Genomic DNA, 21,428 nt, shown 5'->3' on the forward strand with positions numbered 1-21,428 from the left:
TTCCAGCTGTTTTTGAAGTCGGTTTCTTTTTTGTAGTTATTTTTACTGTATGTACAACTACGATCTATCAGTTGAATTTTTTTAAATCAAACTCTTTTTATTGAAAAGAAAATTTACAATACGGCAATTTTGTTTAGTTTTCTCTAAAATTTCAGAATTAGAATGCGGCGACCTTACATTTTGTCAAGAACGCGCGGCGACTTTTGAGCTTGTTTGGCTTGTTTACTATTTTGGTTGTCATGGCTCGTATGCTTAGATAATATATGGCTATATTATTATTAGTCTGTGGTACTACGTAGATAATTTACTGTTCTGTGGTAGATAACAGCACCTACATTTTTGTAAATGTAATTTGAATTTATATTTGCCAGTTTCGTCGCTTTAATACTGAGTTGAATTTTATTTTATTTTATTTGTATAAGAACATAACAGTCGTACATGATTTAATATAAAAAAAGTTCTAAAATTCACTACGACCACACAACATGTTCTATTATTAAAAAAAGAAAAACAGCATATAAAAAAAATAAGCCTCACAATGAAATTGAATATTGAAACTAGATTCTGACTCTGCAGAGGGTACAAATCCAAACTCCGCAGTCAGCAGATTAAACCGGTTTGAAAAACATAGTTTATTTATTACTATTTATTTTATTTAAAATGAAGTTTATTTTTTGTAACATAAATGCATCCACTGTTTTTTTTAATTCTCCATATATCTACTTTTCCAGTTTCTGGCAACACTCATGATATCGGGACGATATTATCGGATAATGTGAAAGGGCAAATTGTGTCCGATATCCGATATCGGACCGGACAATGTGAAAACGCTCTAAGGCGCTTTATTCACGGTCCGTTTGGACGTACGTCCCGCCAAGGTCATACACGATGCACGACCATGCACGACGCAAAACGACCGTGAATAGTATTGACGTACGTCAATAATTATTATATGTGCACGACCAATTTTTCGTCCAGCGAGCACCCCCACCACACCACACCGCAGGACGTAAACGTAAAGTTAGATTGAAATAATTTCTTGATAACACCTTGATAATGTTAAGATATGTTCACTCCAAGTTCACTCCAACGGAATATCATTTTATTAACCGACTTCAAAAAAAGGAGGAGGTTATCAATTCGGCCGGTATATATTTTTTTTTTTTTTTTTATGTATGTACACCGATTACTCCGAGGTTTCTGAACCGATTTACGTGATTCTTTTTTTGTTCGATGCGGGATGGTGTCGAATTGGTCCCATAAAAATTTTATTCGGATAGGCCCAGTAGTTTTTATTTTATGGGCATTTTTGTCTGTAGGTATTTGTAAATTTTGCAAGTGCAAGTTTGAAGTCGGTTGTTTTTAACGCAGTTATCACTTGTTGGTATGAAGCTTGGTATGAAGCTACGTAATAATATGTCATATTTTGACGCCTCCTATACGTTTCTAATAGGCTATTGGACAGTATAAAAAATAAATTACTTTTTTGTGTAATCCATATACTTATATATAAGGTTTTTGAAGCGATTTAAATTAATAAATGATAAAAATAATAGCTTATTTATTTATAATTCGTTGAGAAAAAACATCATATTTTTTTAAATTACCACGTGACCGAAAATATCCATAATTGGCTGCATCACTGCATCTGCCACGACGTCACAGCTGCGTAAATAACAATTAATGATCCCAACGTTTACTCACGTCGTTGCTGAATTTCGCTTTTGGTTTTGTTTCTTGTATAAGGCTAAGCGCGCACCACGATTTTATGCAGCGTGATTATTTTATCGCAGAAATACAACGTATGAGTTACTATGAGAATGCGCGCACATGCGATTAAATAATCGCAGCGATTTTAAAATTGTGATTTGTCACATTTTGCTGCGACTGCTCGCGACGCGATTGTCGCGAAAATGAAATGCAGAATATGAAATTGTATGGTACCGCGCGCACTGCGATAATAAAATCGCACACTCGGGCCCGGCTGGCACTTCACTTGTGTTTCGTCTGTCCAGCAGTAAACATCGTAGTGGTATAGGTAGGTACTGCTTGGTAAACATAAACTCAGTAATCTGTCAAAGGTTTGAATTTATTTATTTATTTAACACTTTATTGTACAAGAAACAAAATAAACATAAAGGTTACAATAATAAAAAAAAATAAAAAAGCACAAAGGGCAGCCCTTTGGCGGAATTTTCATTCTATACCAAGAATTTTTTGGGATACATCCGAAGTTCATTATATTTCTGATTAGCTTTCCACCCGCGGCATCGCCCGCGCAGTCAAAAATAAACCCGCATAGTTCCCGTTCCCGTGGGATTTCCGGGATAAAACCGATCCTATGTCCTTTCTCGGGTATCAAAATATCTATATATACCAAATTTACAGACAGACAGAGTTACTTTCGCATTTATAATATTAAGTAGTATGGATAAAAGAAACTTTTGACAATTCTATCTGCTGTAAAAGAATGAGTCCAATATTGACGAATTTTCTTTTTTTTTTGCCTATCCTCCAAAGTAGTAAATAAAGACAAGCAACTTGTACGAAATCCATGATGAAAGTGAGTAAGTATCACTATTAAATTATCGCTGTGCGCGCACCGTACTCTATGCGATTTTCTACAGCGCGATTTTGAAATCGTGTCGCAAAAATTAAAATCGTGGTGCGCGCTTAGCCTAAGTAGGTACCCACTAGGAGCAAGTTGATGTTTTCGCAGCTGTGACGTCACCATGGTCGCGAGACGGCATATTGTTCAAAATTGTGTTTTGGGAATCTGTCACTTGTCAGTGTCATAGGGATCATGTTTATTGTTTCGCCATTATGCCCATTACCTACTTGCTCTGTGTTTCGATATACTTACCGAGTATAATATGATTATTCTCATAAGACATAAAATACCTATATTAGTCTCCTGTGTATCTCCTCTCCATAAAATAAATTAAGGGCTCGAAACAAAGGCTCGAATCTCGATGGTAAATTGTGTTGTGACTGTGGTGACTTGTGAGTTGTGACAACTTGTGACTATATTTCCTGCACAGATTTCCTGGGACTCATTATTGTGATGTCTTATTTAAATTATAAATGTGTGGTTTGCGGCAAAAGGCGGTACCCAAATTCCAATATTTCTTTATTTCGCTTTCCACTTGATCCAGACCGGTAAGTTCTTCGTTGTTTAAAGACTGAATCTACATTGTAATTCTCCCAGTTAACTCTGTTTTTGCGAATGGTTGGTATTTAAAAAAATAACGGCTAAACTGTACATTATAGGGCGTAGAGTTGAGAGTCGTAATTTTTTTTATGGTTAGCTATTGTCCTATGGAACCTAAATCTGAAATTTCACACCAAGGAAACTTTTAGTTTTTGAGTTACGAATTTTTGAAAATCGTAAAATTACTATAGAAAGTTACTCCATCTTGTTTTTGTTATGCATAATATTTATTGTTTTGTCAATATCAACCTGACACACAGTACCTGCTTATGCCCGGTTCCTATATTTGAAAAACGATCCGTTTTAGTTACGAATAGTAGTATAATTAACCAAGCGTAAGCGAAAATCGTTCCTATAAAAAACGTCTCGTCAAGCAACTTACCGACGGCTTCCTACTGACGGATGGGAGGGTTACTATTAACGAACGGTAAGCATATTGTATGGAGAAGACAGTTTATCGCGTTCCTATAAATATTTTTAATGTCATTATGCTGTCAAAGTTACTATTCGTATAGCATTTTGTTTACCCGTCGATTTCGGGCGGTTAAATTCTTACTATTTCATTGTTTCCGCTTCAATATCGAAATGTGGAGTTCAGATAGTGATAGAGAAGTGTTTAATATTATATCGAATTTCGGAAGAAGATAGTGGGCGTGAAAGAGTATAATATATTATAGAGAAGGAGTGGATTTTTTTGCGACCCTGGATTCTCACGAATTTCAATTGAGATTTCGACTTGATAAAGAATCTGTTGAACAATTACTTCTTGAAATTTATCCAGACGTACGAATAAAAGGAGCCAGGTTAGTTTAATGGAGGCATTAATATTATTATACCAAACACGTCTAACCTTATTACATACCTAATTTATGTTGTCATTTCAGGAATCATGGGGTATCTCCATAACATCAATTACTGTTGACGCTGAGGTTCTATGCTTTAGGCACAATATCGATATCAGTGGCAGACCTATTTCCCTTGGTCACGGCATCACGCGTGAACGGGTGGACCGATTTCGATAATTATTTTTTTATAATGTTCCTTGAAGTACGAGGATGGTTATTATGGAAAGAAAACATAAACATGTACCAAGGGCGAAGCCGGGGCGGACCACTAGTATATATATATATATGTCTATGTTTGCAATGTAGAAATCAATTTTTTAAACATTGTATTGTAAATAATAAAAAATAAATAAAAGTACATAATAAAACGGAATAAAAGTTTTATTTCTTTATTACAGTTTAATTTTACATAGTAATATGTAACTACATAATATATGCCAAAGAACTGTCCTGTGATTCTTACCCGACAACCCTCCATCGATTATCATCTTCTATATTATATTCCTTAACGCTGTAATAGGCTCTCTGAACTAAATACATTTTTTACATAAGATTTACATTTAGCACTACCTAACAAATTCTTTTTCTACCGTGTGTCTAGATATATTGCTTAATAATATACAAAAATTAATTAGTTATTGTGTGTTCAGTATTTCAAGGGCGAAGCCGGGGCGGACCACTAGTATATATATATGTATGTCTATGTTTGCAATGTAGAAATCAATTTTTTAAACATTGTATTGTAAATAATAAAAAATAAATAAAAGTACATAATAAAATAGAATAAAAGTTTTATTTCTTTATTACAGTTTAATTTTATATAATAATATGTAACTACATAATATATGCCAAAGAACTGTCCTATTCTTACACGACAACCCTCCATCGATTATCATCTTCTATATTATATTTCTTAACGCTGTAATAGGCTCTCTGAACTAAATACATTTTTTACATAAGATTTACATTTAGCACTACCTAACAAATTCTTTTTCTACCATATGTCTAGATATATTGCTTATTAATATACAAAAATTAATTAGTTATTGTGTGTTCAGTATTTCAATTATTGTGTGTTCAGTATTTCAATTATTTCTTCATAATATTTGTCCATCATCCTTATTATGTTTGAATTTTTTGGTTGAAAATAAAAAGTTTTCCTGGTAGGTATTTGACCAATTTTTGCATTAAATGTGTTGGTCAACGAAGTCCAACATTCATCGTTTAATTTATTCGTAGAAGCATTAGTCTCCTTACTGGTTATAATAATTGAGCAATCTCGTCTTTACTCATAGCCTTCTTCGATTTCTGTAACAGAAATATATGTTTGACTTTAAAAGTGTCCGAAGCAAAAAGTAAGCGGCAGACGATTTTAAAGAAGAAATATAAAGGCGTACTTACCGGCGTAATATCCATTTTTAATAAATATAGAAACAGTGGTCGTTGTATTGTTCACAGAGCAAGTAATATGTATTGTTATTCTTTAATTATAAAACTTGACAATGAATCATCAATCAACAATGAATGACAATAATTTGACAACTGACAAGCAATGCACGCATGCGCGAGAAAAACGTTCCGTTTTTGCTTTCTGTGTAACGCATTAGGTTGTTTAGAAGGAAAATTATCACGCAGATGTCTACAAATATATAGTTCTTTAGTATTAGTTCTTTATTAATAAGAAACTTTATTCTTAAAGTTTATAATTCGGCTGTATATTTAACTTATTTTGTCCTGAATTTTGTGTTATTTTAATTTCAATTTGGCTTATAACGAAACGCACATCTGTGAGTGAAGAGGGCTCGGTATTTTTATGACCAACGGATGTCCGTCGATAGCACGTCAAGAAATAAAATTGTGGAACGGTATTAACGACTCGTAGTTAGTTCTAGAAAAACGGATAGTAGCTTTGATACTATGACGATCCGTTGAATATAGGAACCGGGCATTAGTGTGATTCATTTCAAGTACAACATTTCTAACCATTAATGCCCGGTTCCTATATTCAACGGATCGTCATAGTATCAAAGCTACTATCCGTTTTTCTAGAACTAACTACGAGTCGTTATTACCGTTCCACAATTTTATTTCTTGACGTGCTATCGACGGACATCCGTTGGTCATAAAAATACCGAGCCCTCTTCACTCACAGATGTGCGTTTCGATATAAGCCAAATTGAAATTAAAATAACACAAAATTCAGGACAAAATAAGTTAAATATACAGCCGAATTATAAACTTTAAGAATAAAGTTTCTTATTAATAAAGAACTAATACTAAAGAACTATATATTTGTAGACATCTGCGTGATAATTTTCCTTCTAAACAACCTAATGCGTTACACAGAAAGCAAAAACGGAACGTTTTTCTCGCGCACGCGTGCATTGCTTGTCAGTTGTCAAATTATTGTCATTCATTGTTGATTGATGATTCATTGTCAAGTTTTATAATTAAAGAATAACAATACAACGACCACTGTTTATATATTTATTAAAAATGGATATTACGCCGGTAAGTACGCCTTTATATTTCTTCTTTAAAATCGTCTGCCGCTTACTTTTTGCTTCGGACACTTTTAAAGTCAAACATATATTTCTGTTACAGAAATCGAAGAAGGCTATGAGTAAAGACGAGATTGCTCAATTATTATAACCAGTAAGGAGACTAATGCTTCTACGAATAAATTAAAGAATGAATGTTGGACTTCGTTGACCAACACATTTAATGCAAAAATTGGTCAAATACCTACCAGGAAAACTTTTTATTTTCAGCCAAAAAATTCAAACATAATAAGGATGATGGACAAATATTATGAAGTAATAATTGAAATACTGAACACACAATAATTGAAATACTGAACACACAATAACTAATTAATTTTTGTATATTATTAAGCAATATATCTAGACATACGGTAGAAAAAGAATTTGTTAGGTAGTGCTAAATGTAAATCTTATGTAAAAAATGTATTTAGTTCAGAGAGCCTATTACAGCGTTAAGGAATATAATATAGAAGATGATAATCGATGGAGGGTTGTCGTGTAAGAATCACAGGACAGTTCTTTGGCATATATTATGTAGTTACATATTACTATGTAAAATTAAACTGTAATAAAGAAATAAAACTTTTATTCCATTTTATTATGTACTTTTATTTATTTTTTATTATTTACAATACAATGTTTAAAAAATTGATTTCTACATTGCAAACATAGACATACATATAAATATACTAGTGGTCCGCCCCGGCTTCGCCCTTGAAATACTGAACACACAATAACTAATTAATTTTTGTATATTATTAAGCAATATATCTAGACACACGGTAGAAAAAGAATTTGTTAGTGCTAAATGTAAATCTTATGTAAAAAATGTATTTAGTTCAGAGAGCCTATTACAGCGTTAAGGAATATAATAATATAGAAGATGATAATCGATGGAGGGTTGTTGCGTAAGAATCACAGGACAGTTCTTTGGCATATATTATGTAGTTACATATTACTATGTAAAATTAAACTGTAATATAGAAATAAAACTTTTATTCCATTTTATTATGTACTTTTATTTATTTTTTATTATTTACAATACAATGTTTAAAAAATTGATTTCTACATTGCAAACATAGACATATATATATATACTAGTGGTCCGCCCCGGCTTCGCCCTTGGTACATGTTTATGTTTTCTTTCCATAATAACCATCCTCGTACTTCAAGGAACATTATAAAAAAATAATTATCGAAATCGGTCCACCCGTTCACGCGTGATGCCGTGACCAAGGGAAATAGGTCTGCCACTGATATCGATATTGTGCCTAAAGCATAGAACCTCAGCGTCAACAGTAATTGGTGTTATGGAGATACCCCATGATTCCTGAAATGACAACATAAATTAGGTATGTAATAAGGTTAGACGTGTTTGGTATAATATTAATGCCTCCATTAAACTAACCTGGCTCCTTTTATTCGTACGTCTGGATAAATTTCAAGAAGTAATTGTTCAACAGATTCTTTAAAGTCGAAATCTCAATTGAAATTCGTGAGAATCCAGGGTCGCAAAAAAATCCACTCCTTCTCTATAATATATACTCTTTCACGCCCACTATCTTCTTCCGAAATTCGATATAATATTAAACACTTCTCTATCACTATCTGAACTCCACATTTCGATATTGAAGCGGAAACAATGAAATAGTAAGAATTTAACCGCCCGAAATCGACGGGTAAACAAAATGCTATACGAATAGTAACTTTGACAGCATAATGACGTTAAAAATATTTATAGGAACGCGATAAACTGTCTTCTCCATACAATATGCTTACCGTTCGTTAATAGTAACCCTCCCATCCGTCAGTAGGAAGCCGTCGGTAAGTTGCTTGACGAGACGTTTTTTATAGGAACGATTTTCGCTTACGCTTGGTTAATTATACTACTATTCGTAACTAAAACGGATCGTTTTTCAAATATAGGAACCGGGCATAAGTAGAGTAATTAATTTTGTTTAACTTTTTACGAAAAAAAAAAACGCTCCGAACTCGAAACAAGTTAGGTTAGGTTATGTTAGACTTTTTTTAAACAATCGAGCGGAGCGAGCGCAGCGAGCGGAGCGTCTCGAATTGTTTTACGTGAAATGAATAGCCAAATTTGACACTTAATTTATTTTGTTTAACTTTTTACGAAAAAAAAAACTCTCCGAACTCGAAACAAGTTAGGTTACGTTATGTTAGACTTTTTTTAAACAATCGAGCGGAGCGAGCGCAGCGAGCGGAGCGTCTCGAATTGTTTTACGCCAAATTTGACATTGACAAAATAATAAATATGCGTAACAAAAACAAGATGGAGTAACTTTCTATAGTAATGTTCCGATTTTCAAAAATTCGTAACTCAAAAACTTAAAGTTTCCTTGGTGTGAAATTTCAGATTTGGGTTCCATAGGACAATAGCTAACCACAAAAAAATTGTCGACTCTCAACTCCACGCCCTATAATGTACAGTTTTACCAAAATAACTAACACACTAGTGAAAGTATTATATAGATATTGCAAAATATTCATTTATTCTTCTCTAATTTTTCAGATGTCGGTTATGGGTTAAATTTATTAGCAAAGAGGATCTTGCATATGTGCCAATTGAAAAACTTCACGAAAAGAGGTTTGTTTGTTCATTGCACTTTTCTCAAGATGCTGTTAATAGTAAACAAAATCGCTTGAAGAAATCTGCAATTCCAACATTGGATTTACCACATCCTCCGCTTACAGATGAAATTCTGAAAGATTTTCCTTTACATGTGTTAAGTAAACAGCCAAAACCAGCACTAGAAACTAAAACAGGTATTATGTTATTTTAGTCAAAGAAAATAATTATTAAAGATTAAATATTATTGTAATAAATACCCTTTAATTTTTTTCTAGTTCCGCTAATGGGTAGCACCAGCAGCAACTTACAAAAAGATGATAGCAGTGCATTATCTAAAGTTACCAAATTAAGTGATAAAAAAAATGTTGAAGGTAATTTTTATTTTGTCTATTCATCATCATTGCTCGGGTTATTTGTGTTGATATTGATATAATTGATAAAACTACTTTATAGGTCATGACCAAGGCAAAATTTTTTTCATCATCAGCTGGAACCTAAATCTGAAATAAGGAGTTTTATCAATTGGGCGAAAAAAATATCTATGGCTTGAATTATTATTAAATTTCTCTTTCCTATCATCTTTATTATTGATATGTTGAAAAATAATTAAAGAGTTTGAATTTGAACTTATGTCACTGTACATCAGTCTTATGACCTCTTTAACTTCATCATCATCCTGTAACATTTCCATTAATTGATTTCAGTTCAAACTGCTTTTAAAATGCCCGAAGCTGCAGTGGTGGTTCAGAGTAATGAGAGTTCAAAAATTTGCAATGGAACAAAAGGTAAATACTTAATTCATATTCAATTATTTTCACCCTAAGCTTTAATGAGTCCATAACTGATTTTCATGACCAATTTCCTCTCAAGTTTAAATTCGTAAAATGCATGAGTGACATAAATTATGAACACTTGCGGCCGTCAGGTGCAACTCCGTTTTTGGGTCGGGCAGTAGCAGCCTTCTATGCATGTAGTAATTTATTTTTTTAGTAATTTTCCCTCATTTGAAATTTCTCATATTATATTTTATGTAGTATCCTGTAAGAAAAACAAAGTCAGCTGACACAGTGCATTAGTAAATGGCACAGAGCAAGTAATATAGGAAGAGACGGCACTCAGTACTTCGATTTCGAGCTCACGCACACATATGCATGTATTACTTAGGTCAATTCATATATACCAACCTATGAAAAGTTCACGTCAAACATGACCCACATTGCTGCCAACATTCAAAAGTTAATGTTGCTAGTGATGTCTTTACGAGAGCTAGTATCGATAAAACTTTATATCGATATCGATAAATTTTTCGATGCTGGGTACAACACTATTCATTCTCATCCTTATTCAAATTTATAGGAAATTAAAAATAAAACACCAACAATGTAGATCAATAAGTTTATTATAATATAATATTAATTAAATATGTAACGTTATCATATAATACACACACCGGCAGAATTAGCGGAACAGAAACCTAAACGCGAGAACATCGTCTGGGATTTGAACGAATGGCAGCAGGTTCTCTTTACTGATGAGTGCAGAGTTCTTTTAAAACAGATCAATGGGAGACAGCGAATATGGAGACACAGAGGAGAACGCCAAATATAGTCTAATTTTGAACACACAGTGGCTTATGGTGGCGGCTCGATAATGGCTTGGGGAGGGATATGTTTGAGAGCTCGCACGGAGTTATTGATAGTCACAGGAGGGACCATGACAGCAGATAGATACATCAGAGACATTTAAGAAGAACATGTTGTACCATTTGCCCCATTTATTGGTGACTACTTTATTCTAATGCAAGATAATGCTCGTGCTCATAGTGCACAATCGGTACAGGCATATCTGAGCCACGTAGGTATACCGGTGATGCAGTGGCCAGCAAATTCCCCCGACATGAATCCGATAAAGCATGTCTGGGACTTGCTAAAAAGAAGGGTTAAATCCAGAATGCCACCCCCCAACAATCTGAATGAACTTGGTAACGAATTACTTGAGAAGTGGGAGCGGTTGCCTCAAGAAATCATCGATAACATAATCTGTAGCAAGCCCAGACGAATGGAAACCGTAATCAGAGCAAGAGGGGGAAACACTCGTTATTAATTTTGCTTTAATTTTATTGTCAAATCATTTAATGCTTACTTTTTTTATTTTTTTGTGATGGTTCATAATCATCTAAAAATTTCACTTATTTCAAATTTCTTAATTTTTCAATAAAAACTAACGAAGACTTTTCAAAGTCGTTGTTAAAAGATGTTAATCAACTTGTTATTTTGTATCTAATTACATTTTCGTCAAATATATGCGTTATGATCTCATAGTCTCACTTTTTTTTTTGTTCCGCTAATTGTGCCGGTGTGTATATTATTAAAACTCACTATCAACAGTAAAATGGACAATTCATTTGAATTTTACTGAATATCTTTATTCAGGCATGTAGGACTTAATTCGGCTTTAATATTATGTGAATACAACCAGATTCACTTTTTATACTTTTCCTTGAAATATTTTGCGGGATTTTAAAATCTCGTTCTAATTTTCGATACCAATATATCGTTGTCTTTCGGATCGCCATATTGGAATTGTATATGAAGCCGTTGTTTTCTTTGGACACAATACCTAATAATATCTCCTCTCCAATTGATTCTACAGCCAGAACATGATGTATTAGAGAAGTTTTCTCATAAATTGTTATGTTTTATCTATCTAATAGAACAGTCATTGGGTACATATTGCAAATATTTATTCAAAAATCACAATTATTATCTACACACTTGATTTTAATATTGTTTACACATAACACTTTTTCTTCTTTTTTCACTTTTGGCAGAAATATTACGAATTGAAAAAATCAATGTACTGTACATTAACTGAGTAATTAATAACAAAATCTACGATATACGAAGAACAGATTTGTTTAACTTCCACCAAAACAATAAAATAAAACGCCATTTTGAATTCAAATTTCAAACAACAAATCAACATCAAGACGTTGTCTATGCTTATATCTTAACCATTGACAAGAAATAGAAGAAAGAAAGAAATTATTTATTATTGTACTAGCTTAAAATTAAAACGTATAAAAATAAGGTTTAAAAAAAAAGAAGAAAGAAGAATAAATAATTAAAACTAAAATATTAAATCTCATATTATATGATTACATCGGAGAGGCCAACATTAGAAATATTTATATTTTTCTAAATGTTGGCAGGCCAGACTTGACCTTAGGTCTTAGAAAAGTACAAAATAATTTGAACTCTATGTCAACTGAATGAAGTTTAAAATTGCTTGATAATGGAAGCCTAACCAAAACGATGTTCTAAGTGTCGACCCACTGGTAAATGGCACCAAAAAAGTAAATCTTTTGTGTGTAATTTCAAAAAGTCAGGTCATACTACAATATGCGATAGTCCAAATTTAACTAAAATTGACATAAATTTAGGAGTAGGGCAGAAGAGTCGGATATTATAGCAGTTGTAGCTGACTGATTCGATTTTTTCACAATTATTTTGCATACTAAGTACTTAAAGTTTTCTATGAATCTACTTGAATTATATTTCATTGATGCACAATTTTTTGAGTTGTAAAAGCTAAAATTAATTGTAAAATTTATGACTGAGTTAGTAATTTAGTTGGCTATGTCGAAACAATCAGAAGAACAAATTAAGATGATTACAGTACAGTGTGTCTTAACTTGATGAGTTTGTTAAATTAATTAGTGAGTGTGGTAAAGAAGACGAATTTGTTTATTAGAGGCTATCAATATTGCCTGTTGCTTAATTATAAAATAAGCAGTTTAATCGAGTCGCCGAAAAAAATATCTACGGCTTGAATTATTATTTCTCTTTCCTATCATCTTTATTATTGATATGTTGAAAAAGAATTATAGAGTTTGAATTTGAACTTATGTCACTGTATATCACTCTTATGACCTCTTTAACTTCATCATCATCAAATGTTTCTTGTAACATTTCCATTAATTGATTTCAGTTCAAACTGCTTTTAAAATGCCCGAAGCTGCAGTGGTGGTTCAGACTAATGAGAGTTCAAAAATTTGCATTGGAACAAAAGGTAAATAATTCATATTTTATTATTTTCAGTTTTCACCCTAAGCTTAAATTGCCCGGGAGTCTATAACTGATTTTCATTACCAATTTCCTCTCGAGTGAGACTTCGTAAAATTCATGAGGGACATAAATTATGAACACTCGCGGCCGTCAGCTGCGACTCCGTTGTTGGGTCTGGCAGTAGCAGCCTCCCACCGCCCACGCATATAGAAAAAAAATTTTTTGCAGTCATTGCCTCTCATTTGAAAATTTGTCATATTATGTTTTATGTTGTATCTTGTAAGAAAAAAACAAAGTCAGCTGACGGTAACATGGTTGATTTTATGTCAGGTGGCTGCTTCAATATGAAAAAACATTCACGAAAAAGAAGGAATTTCTGTCACTGTAACTTATGACCTATTAACTTCATCATCAAAATAGTTCCTGTAACATTTCCATTAATTGATTTCAGTTCAAACTGCTTTTAAAATGCCCGAAGCTACTGTGGTGGTTCAGAGAAATGAGAGTTCAATAATTTGCAATAGAACAAAAGGTAAATCATTCATATTTTATTGAAGTGAAACTTCTTTATCGGGGTTGGAAAAAAATTTAGTGTAACATTTTTCCGTTACGCGCCATCTTTTTTTATCCCTACCACTCGTGATTCGACCGACGTGTTTCTGTAAAGTTGTATATAAGTAGTAAATTATTGAAAAATAAGGTCATCAAGGAGTTTCACTTCTATCGTGTGTACCTACACTAGTAGGTACACGCACACATTTTTATTTTCACCCTAGGCTTTAATAAGTGCATTAGTGGCTCAGTGGCGAGGACCTTGAACTTCAAATCCATAAGTTTTGGGGCTTCGAGACCATTCATACTTGCAAATTTCGATGATTTGTGACAATTGCCAACAACTGCCAAGCCGCACTTAGCCGGAATCGTAGATAATGGTCTGTACCCTCATAGGAGGCGTGTGACCCAGCTGTGGGAATGTATAAGGGCTGATGATGATGATGATGATGACGATGAAGCTTTAATATAAAATATCCTTGGTTTTTTTCTACATAATATAAAACATGAAAAGGTTTTTTTATCTCTTTTCAGATAATACCGGGCTGACTGAAAGGGAAAACAACTTGTTAAAAAAATTACAAAATGCGAATGTGACATTAAAAGATTTGGCATCTTCATCTTTGAATTTCGAAAAAATTGATGCGTTTTTATTAAAGTCAATTGTAATTAATGCAATAGCAAATGAAAAAAAAAGTCAACCTGGAAAGCATGGTAATATTGACTTGAAAAATAAAATAAAAACGTTCAAACAGAAAGGGTAGGTAGAAATAATTTAATGGTTTTAAGTCACATGTACATAAAATCCCCCAAATAATAAAAAGGAATGGAAAAAAATTATAATGAACATAATTCGGCGGCTTCGAGTTTCGAATAACCGCTCGCTATTCTCTTGCTATGGAAACGAAAAGTATAGATGTTGAACTTTTAATATATTTTGTCGAAAATCTGCCAGTTCTGTTTCGAAACTCTCGAAAACAAAGATAAAAACTTAAGAATTGCCTGGCGAGAAATATCTTTAATTTTGAAAAAAGATTTTGAAGAAATGGAGGAGTAAAAAGGGCCATATTATGGTAAGTTGTAATTTTGTAAACATGTGTAGTATCTGTAGCTATACGAATAACGTTAGATTTCTTCATCTTGTCAAGACTGTCGCCAGGAGCTGTACTGCTGTAGAAATAAAATAATTTGTGAATCCAGTTCATATCTAGCATTAGCACATTGTTGTTTGAGTTTATCAGTTCATTGGGTGCATCATTGAACACGTTAGCTACTGATGATGCGTTGCTTTTTGTTTTGACTGTACACTTTCCACATCTATTATAAAATTATAAAGTACCTACAGTGCAAGCCTTTACAATCGAAATTGCTGTGCTGGTCTCAACATCCAGTAGATGATGAAATATTCAAAACTTATCTTAAAACGCACGCCCGCTTTATCTAAAAACTAATAAATTAAATTCTCTAAATTCTCTAAATATTAAAAAAAACCGCATAAAAATCCGTTGCGTAGTTTTAAAGATTTAAGCATACAAAGGGACATAGGAACAGAGAAAGCGACTTTGTTTTATACTATGTAGTGATAGTGATATTCCAATAGCGCATTAAAAATAGCGTCTAGCTTTGGTTAGTCTGTAGTTAAATATATTCTTTTGTTTCTATCCAAATTGTTTCCGCCGTAAAGTCTCATCGGTTGATGCAAACCAAAGACTTGTTATTTCAGATTGTTCCAAATAGCATTCGTTACTTCCTTAATAATATTACTTATAGTATACACTCCGACTCGGTAGGTGTAATATAAATCCTCGTAAATACACAGAACTCATATAATAATAATTATATTTTTCAGCTTAATCGATCGTAAATAAGTGGAATATTATCGAATAGCTGGATGAAGAGTACTACAGATACAATATGTAGAAAATTTATTTTGTAACGAAGATACCGCAAAAAATCAAGATGCTACAATTGAAAGTCAATAAGAAACCACTAATGAAAAATGTAGTAAGGTGGTTTGAAAAGAAAAATTAGCAGACCATTTAGGCAGAATTCAACCGTGCTCAATAAAAAATGAGTCATAAAATATAATGGAAAATTAGACAATCAAGACAGCCGAGGTGTAATATAAGTTTTCCAAATATTTATAAATTGATGCCATTGGTTGTGAACACTGAACCCGAATTATAAAATAAAAATGAAAGAAAAGTATGTAGCACATGCTTTAATTACAATTTAATTAATATAATGGCAGCATGATGTATTACATAAAGGACTTAGAATACATATATATTTGATGTTACCAATGATAATGAGTAATATACGTAGTAATAAACGTGTAAACTGTAAATAAATATTAATATAATAGACAAGTTTGTTTGATTACTCTAATCACGGGAATTAAAAAACCGATTTCGAAAATTCTTTCACCGTTGGGTAAGGGGGTTCGAAAAACGTGCAGGAAACGAATTGACGATTCAGGGAAACAACCCGATATGTCCAAAAATCTAAAATCTCAATTATGATGACCAACCAAGTGGACATTGTGCTAGATTGAAGCCTCATAGAAGGGCTCTGTATAGGGAAGTATATGTGTTGATGATAACATTGATGATGAAAGGTTCGTTTAAACCGAACCGTTTTAACTAGGGTAATTCGGTTTAAAAGAGCCTTCCATCTTCAACTTAGAGTTAAAATAACTTATTAAAGAATGGATGACAAACATATTGACTTGAACCTGAACAGAACAAACGATTTTATGTCATGGAAGATAATCTACACTAATATTATAAAGAGGAAAACTTTATTTTTGTTGGTTTGTTTGATTGTAATGAATAGGTTCAGAAACTACTGGACCGATTTTAAAAATTCTTTCACCATTCTAAAGCTACATTATCCACGAGTAATATAGGCTATATATTATCACGCTAAGATCAAGGAGCGGAGCCACGCGGGTGAAACCGCGCGGCACAGCTAGTATATAATATTATGGTACCATTCAGTGCTATGCAGATTATTCATTTACGACAATGAAAAATGTGCATAGAACTGAATGCGTACTGCGTAGGTACGTATATTTTCATAAAGCCAATACCACGGTTGAATGACTTATCACAATCATAAACATAGATTTAACGAGCACTTTGTTCTTTGTCGTTTCCGTAAACAATTATATGGTAGCTATGCCTAATTGTATTAATATGTCTCTGATGAGAAATGAAGCTATAAGTCTCTACGCGAGAAATTTTTAAGATATTTTTAAATATTAATACTTTTGTAAAATGTTAGTCAATCTAATCTATACGGTCATATTAAATGTATTTTGGGTAAGTATTGAAAATTAAAGCGTCTTTTAAAATTGTGTGCAATTAATTAATTAATGCAAAGTAAAATTTATAAATTCATACGTTTGTTTTAGTTTGATCATGCGATAACGATGAATTCATTGAATGAACATTCATACTTTATGGACAATAATGGACCGGAAAATAATTTGGCTGAAATAATATCATCTAAAAGCTATTTACCAAATGAGAATCAATTACCAAAGGTTTCTTTAATAAAAAAGGAAGGTAAATATACCAAGTCTTTGTATTGGACAAAACAAAGTAGATAGGAGACAAAAAGGAGCGTTAGATGATTATTGAATATGTTCTATTTTTGGAAAAAATTAAGTAGGAACCAAAAAAAATATTCTCATTTATAAAACTAAATATAAAAAATCAGACCACTAAACAGGCTACTACTCTATTTTTTATTTAATTTTGTACTAGCCGTGCTCTGCACATTTACTAGCCTTACTCCGCTCGTATTGCTCCTTAACGTGATGATACAATTTGATAAATGGGCTATCTAACTCTGAAATAATCTTCAAAGCGGCCCTGAGATTAGTTAACCAAAGAAACAAACAAACTTTCGACTTTTTAATATTTATAGTAGATATAGATATCATGACTATACGAAAATTTCCAGGTGATGAGGCAACTTATTTATTATCGAAATTATCTGATGAAGATCTTGTAAAGTTATTGAGTGAGCAACCTACGAAAAGTGAATATGATTTGAGCGATATTGCAAAGATTGCAGTTGGGTTTAATTCAAGAAATTTAGAAGAGTCAAGTATAAAAAACACGAAAAATGCTAAGTTTGGAAGAATAAAAAATACAAAATACGATGCTAATAATATAAACGAAGATGGTCAACAAATGCCATTCTTTAGATTAGATAATAAAAAAATTGATGTGGATGCCAACAAAGATGCTAATTATAAGGCACTTAAAAAGTTAAAAAGTTTGTTAAGTGTTTTACCGCAGGATTCCCTGAACGAAGATATTGATGATAAAAGGAAAGAATTACTCTTTGACGTTCTCGTTAATCAGTTAAAAACTTTATGCTGTAAAAAATCCGTTCAGGGGCGGCAACAAAGTGATTCCAGAATTCATTCAAGTTTGGATCGTTTAAGTTCATCCAAAAGCATTTTGAATAAAGAGCCTAATGAATACATGTTTTTAATAATAAATGACGAAATCAAGAGCAATGGAAGCGATGAATTAATTTTTGTTGATCCAGAAACGTTACAACAAAACAGCAGCGTCTTATTACTGGGGCCGATAACAACGTCTTTAACCGATGGCCAACTTAAAATTATTGTAAGTATCAATCAATGTTTTTTATTATTTAACTAACATGCTATAAAAATCTTAATTTTTTTGGATACAGTCGCATTGCAATATGGACTGAAATGTAGATTCAAATGTTAATTTGAATGTTAATTTTAGTAATTATATATAATTGAGTATTTGAATAAAATTTTTTTTTGTGCTAAATGGAAAGATTATATGTTAGTTTTATAACAAAACTATTAAAGTGAAACTTTTATTACATCGTCTCAAACTTTTTGGTCTGTGTAGCGCATGTCGCGTGTATCGCGGCTGCCGAGTAGGTATACCTACTCGGCACGCGACATGCGCTACACAAAGCAGTGTTCGGAACCGTTCGAACAGTTTCACTTTTACCGTGGTTTCATAAAACCACACATTTTTTTTAAAATTTTTTTTTGCAATAATTCAAAAGTTATTTCAAAATAAAAATTAGTCTTTGAATTCAGTACCGAAAACACACCGACAACTCCCGAAGCGTCACCCGGACGCGTGTGACGTCATAATGTTAGTTTTCACCACGGAACTATGGTTTTCACACATTGCAGTTGATAGAAAAACGTATACAACTAAAACATTTTGACGTCACATCTATGGTGACCAGTCATGGCGCGTTTATAGTCACGTGATTTTAATTTAAATTTCATCAATTTTTAATTGCTTATAATTAATTGAAAAAAAATTTTTTTGGAGTTTTTTGCATTAAATATCAATATTATTAATAATAAGGTTTTAAAATACATAAAAACAAATCAATATTTTTTTTTATTCAAATACTCAATTGTCTCTTACATGCCGAAAAATCATACGGTATGCAATGAAAAATAAGTTGAATATTCATACGAGTTCTAATAGTGCCATTTTTTTTAGATGAAACGTATTACTAATGAATTGTCTAAGCCTGAATATCTAAACCTTCTACAACAACTATCTGAAGGCAACCTAAGTGATGATAACTTAAGATTAATGAAGAATTTTATCCATGGATCAGAATCTCGACGTTATATTAAACCACATAGATGTAATCACCAATCAAAGCTTGCGAGAATATACGGGGGTCCGAAATGGTTGATTTGTACTGGTTATATCAATTTAAATACTCCAAGCCTGTATGATTAAATTTTAACTGTAAATTGTATTAAATTAGTAGCCTCTGACTACCAAAAATAAATGATAACTACTATTAATAGGTTTTGACATAATATTATGTTTCCATCAAGTTTCCACCTTCCTTCTTCCTCGAGCCGATAGACTATTTACATAGTAAAAAAGAGAGAAGTAAGTTATCTTCAAAGGTCCACAGCCCAATGTAATATTATAATTGTACAGAAGGTATATACCATTGCATACAGTAGATCGTTAGAAGACCACAACAATAATAAAAAAAATCTTAGGTATGACAAAAAGTCTTCGTGTTCAGTCAGTGTGAAGTAAAAAAAAATCAAATTGTCATTTGTCAATATGACATTTAGTAGTTTATTATTTTGATTTTGTATTAATGTACTTATATAAGCTTAGATAAATATGTATTTAAATTCAAATTTCAAAACTGCTATTATGGGTACCGCCTAACGACAATGATTATTTTATAAGTTTCATATCTATATTCTTATTATAATATGATCGTTACACAATAGTGTCTAAGTCATTTCCATAATATTTAAACAGCTCGGTTCCCTAAAAGTTTGTGCATTACCTACAAGTTTTAATATTGCTAGAAGATTTTTATTATGAATATTCCATTATTTACCTTCTATTAAATTCAATAACAAGCTTCCTTCGTTTTATATTAAAATATTCACCATGAATTCAAGAAAAGATATAGTGAGATGCAGCTGGGTAAGCAATGATCCATTATATGTTCAATATCATGATGAAGAATGGGGAATACCTGAATATAATAGTCAAAAACTGTTCCAAATGCTCTGCTTGGAAGGGCAACAAGCTGGTTTATCATGGATAACAATTTTGAAGAAAAGGCAGAACTACAATGAACTTTTCCACAACTTTGATCCCTATAAAATTATTCTCCTCAAAGAAACGGATGTCCAAGACTTGTTAACCAATACAGGTATTGTGAGACATAAAGGAAAAATAGAAGCAATTATTAATAATGCTCGATGTTATATAGAAATGAAAAATAGGGGTGTCGATTTTTCAGATTTCATTTGGAATTTTGTAGGTAATAAACCAATAATAAATAATTGGAAGTCTATCCAGGAGGTACCATCGGAGACAGAAATATCAAAAAACTTATCAAGCTCATTAAGAAAACAAGGATTTAAGTATGTCGGGTCTACAATCTGTTATGCATATATGCAGGCTTGTGGTTTAGTAAATGATCATATAGTCGATTGTATATACAGGAATAAAACCTAACAAACAACTTAATGTTTTTTTATTGCTCCATATAGGTAATAATTTATGGAAAATTTTGCAGTAAATGAAAATTCTCTAATGCCTCCTCCACACTACTCGCGAAGTTCCTCGGCGAAGTACTCGGCCGAAGTTGACTGAAGTCCGCGGTGCTACACTACACACTAGTTCAACTTCGCGAGGAGCGCATACGTTCATATTCAGAACGAACTTCAGGTAACTTCGTGCCCTTTGACTCGGGCGCAAAAACCGACAACAAACGGAAGTCGGCCGAGGCGAGGTAAAGTTGGACGAAGTAAGCCGAAGTGCCTCTCTACATTATTCTATTCGTCTAACCTCGTTCAACTCCGCGAGTAGTGTGGAGGAGGCATAAGATATTAATGTTTACATGGTGATGATGAATTGCTTAGGAAAATAAATTATAAATGTGTGTGCTAAATTTCATGAAAATCGGTGTTAGCAATTTTTGCCTGAAAGATTAGAATTATTTACCATATAAATTCGATTCCATTGCGGCGTTAAAAACTAAAAATATATTTTTTAACAAAGTCAAAACATAGCATCATATATGTTATATGTTTTATTG

At 32.5% G+C, this 21,428-nt stretch overlaps 2 protein-coding genes across 5 annotated transcripts; both read left to right on the forward strand.

The window, feature by feature from the left end:
* The first annotated feature begins 2,734 nt into the window (after positions 1-2,734).
* On the forward strand, positions 2,735-19,604 carry LOC123698675. Of its 4 annotated transcripts, none has more exons than XM_045645433.1 (8): positions 2,735-3,159; positions 9,133-9,386; positions 9,468-9,563; positions 9,897-9,977; positions 13,183-13,263; positions 13,711-13,791; positions 14,346-14,571; positions 17,781-17,866. In XM_045645433.1, the coding sequence occupies exons 1-8, from the start codon at positions 3,065-3,067 to the stop codon at positions 17,782-17,784; spliced, it is 918 nt and encodes a 305-aa protein (XP_045501389.1). In that variant the 5' UTR covers positions 2,735-3,064; the 3' UTR covers positions 17,785-17,866. The 4 variants fall into 4 exon arrangements, with proteins under 4 accessions (XP_045501389.1, XP_045501384.1, XP_045501397.1 ...); XM_045645428.1 differs by lacking the exon at positions 17,781-17,866 and having other exon boundaries at positions 2,736-2,975; positions 3,042-3,159; positions 14,346-14,829; XM_045645441.1 differs by lacking the exon at positions 17,781-17,866 and having other exon boundaries at positions 3,047-3,159; positions 9,133-9,207; positions 9,315-9,386; positions 14,346-14,829.
* Positions 19,605-19,965: 361 nt separating this feature from the next.
* On the forward strand, positions 19,966-20,852 carry LOC123702129 (DNA-3-methyladenine glycosylase 1-like). The gene has a single exon (XM_045649790.1). The coding sequence runs from the start codon at positions 20,270-20,272 to the stop codon at positions 20,843-20,845; it is 576 nt and encodes a 191-aa protein (XP_045505746.1). The 5' UTR covers positions 19,966-20,269; the 3' UTR covers positions 20,846-20,852.
* The last annotated feature ends 576 nt before the right edge of the window (positions 20,853-21,428 follow it).

The sequence above is a fragment of the Colias croceus genome, chromosome 2, assembly GCF_905220415.1.
Source record: "Colias croceus chromosome 2, ilColCroc2.1".
Lineage (NCBI taxonomy): Eukaryota > Metazoa > Arthropoda > Insecta > Lepidoptera > Pieridae > Colias > Colias croceus.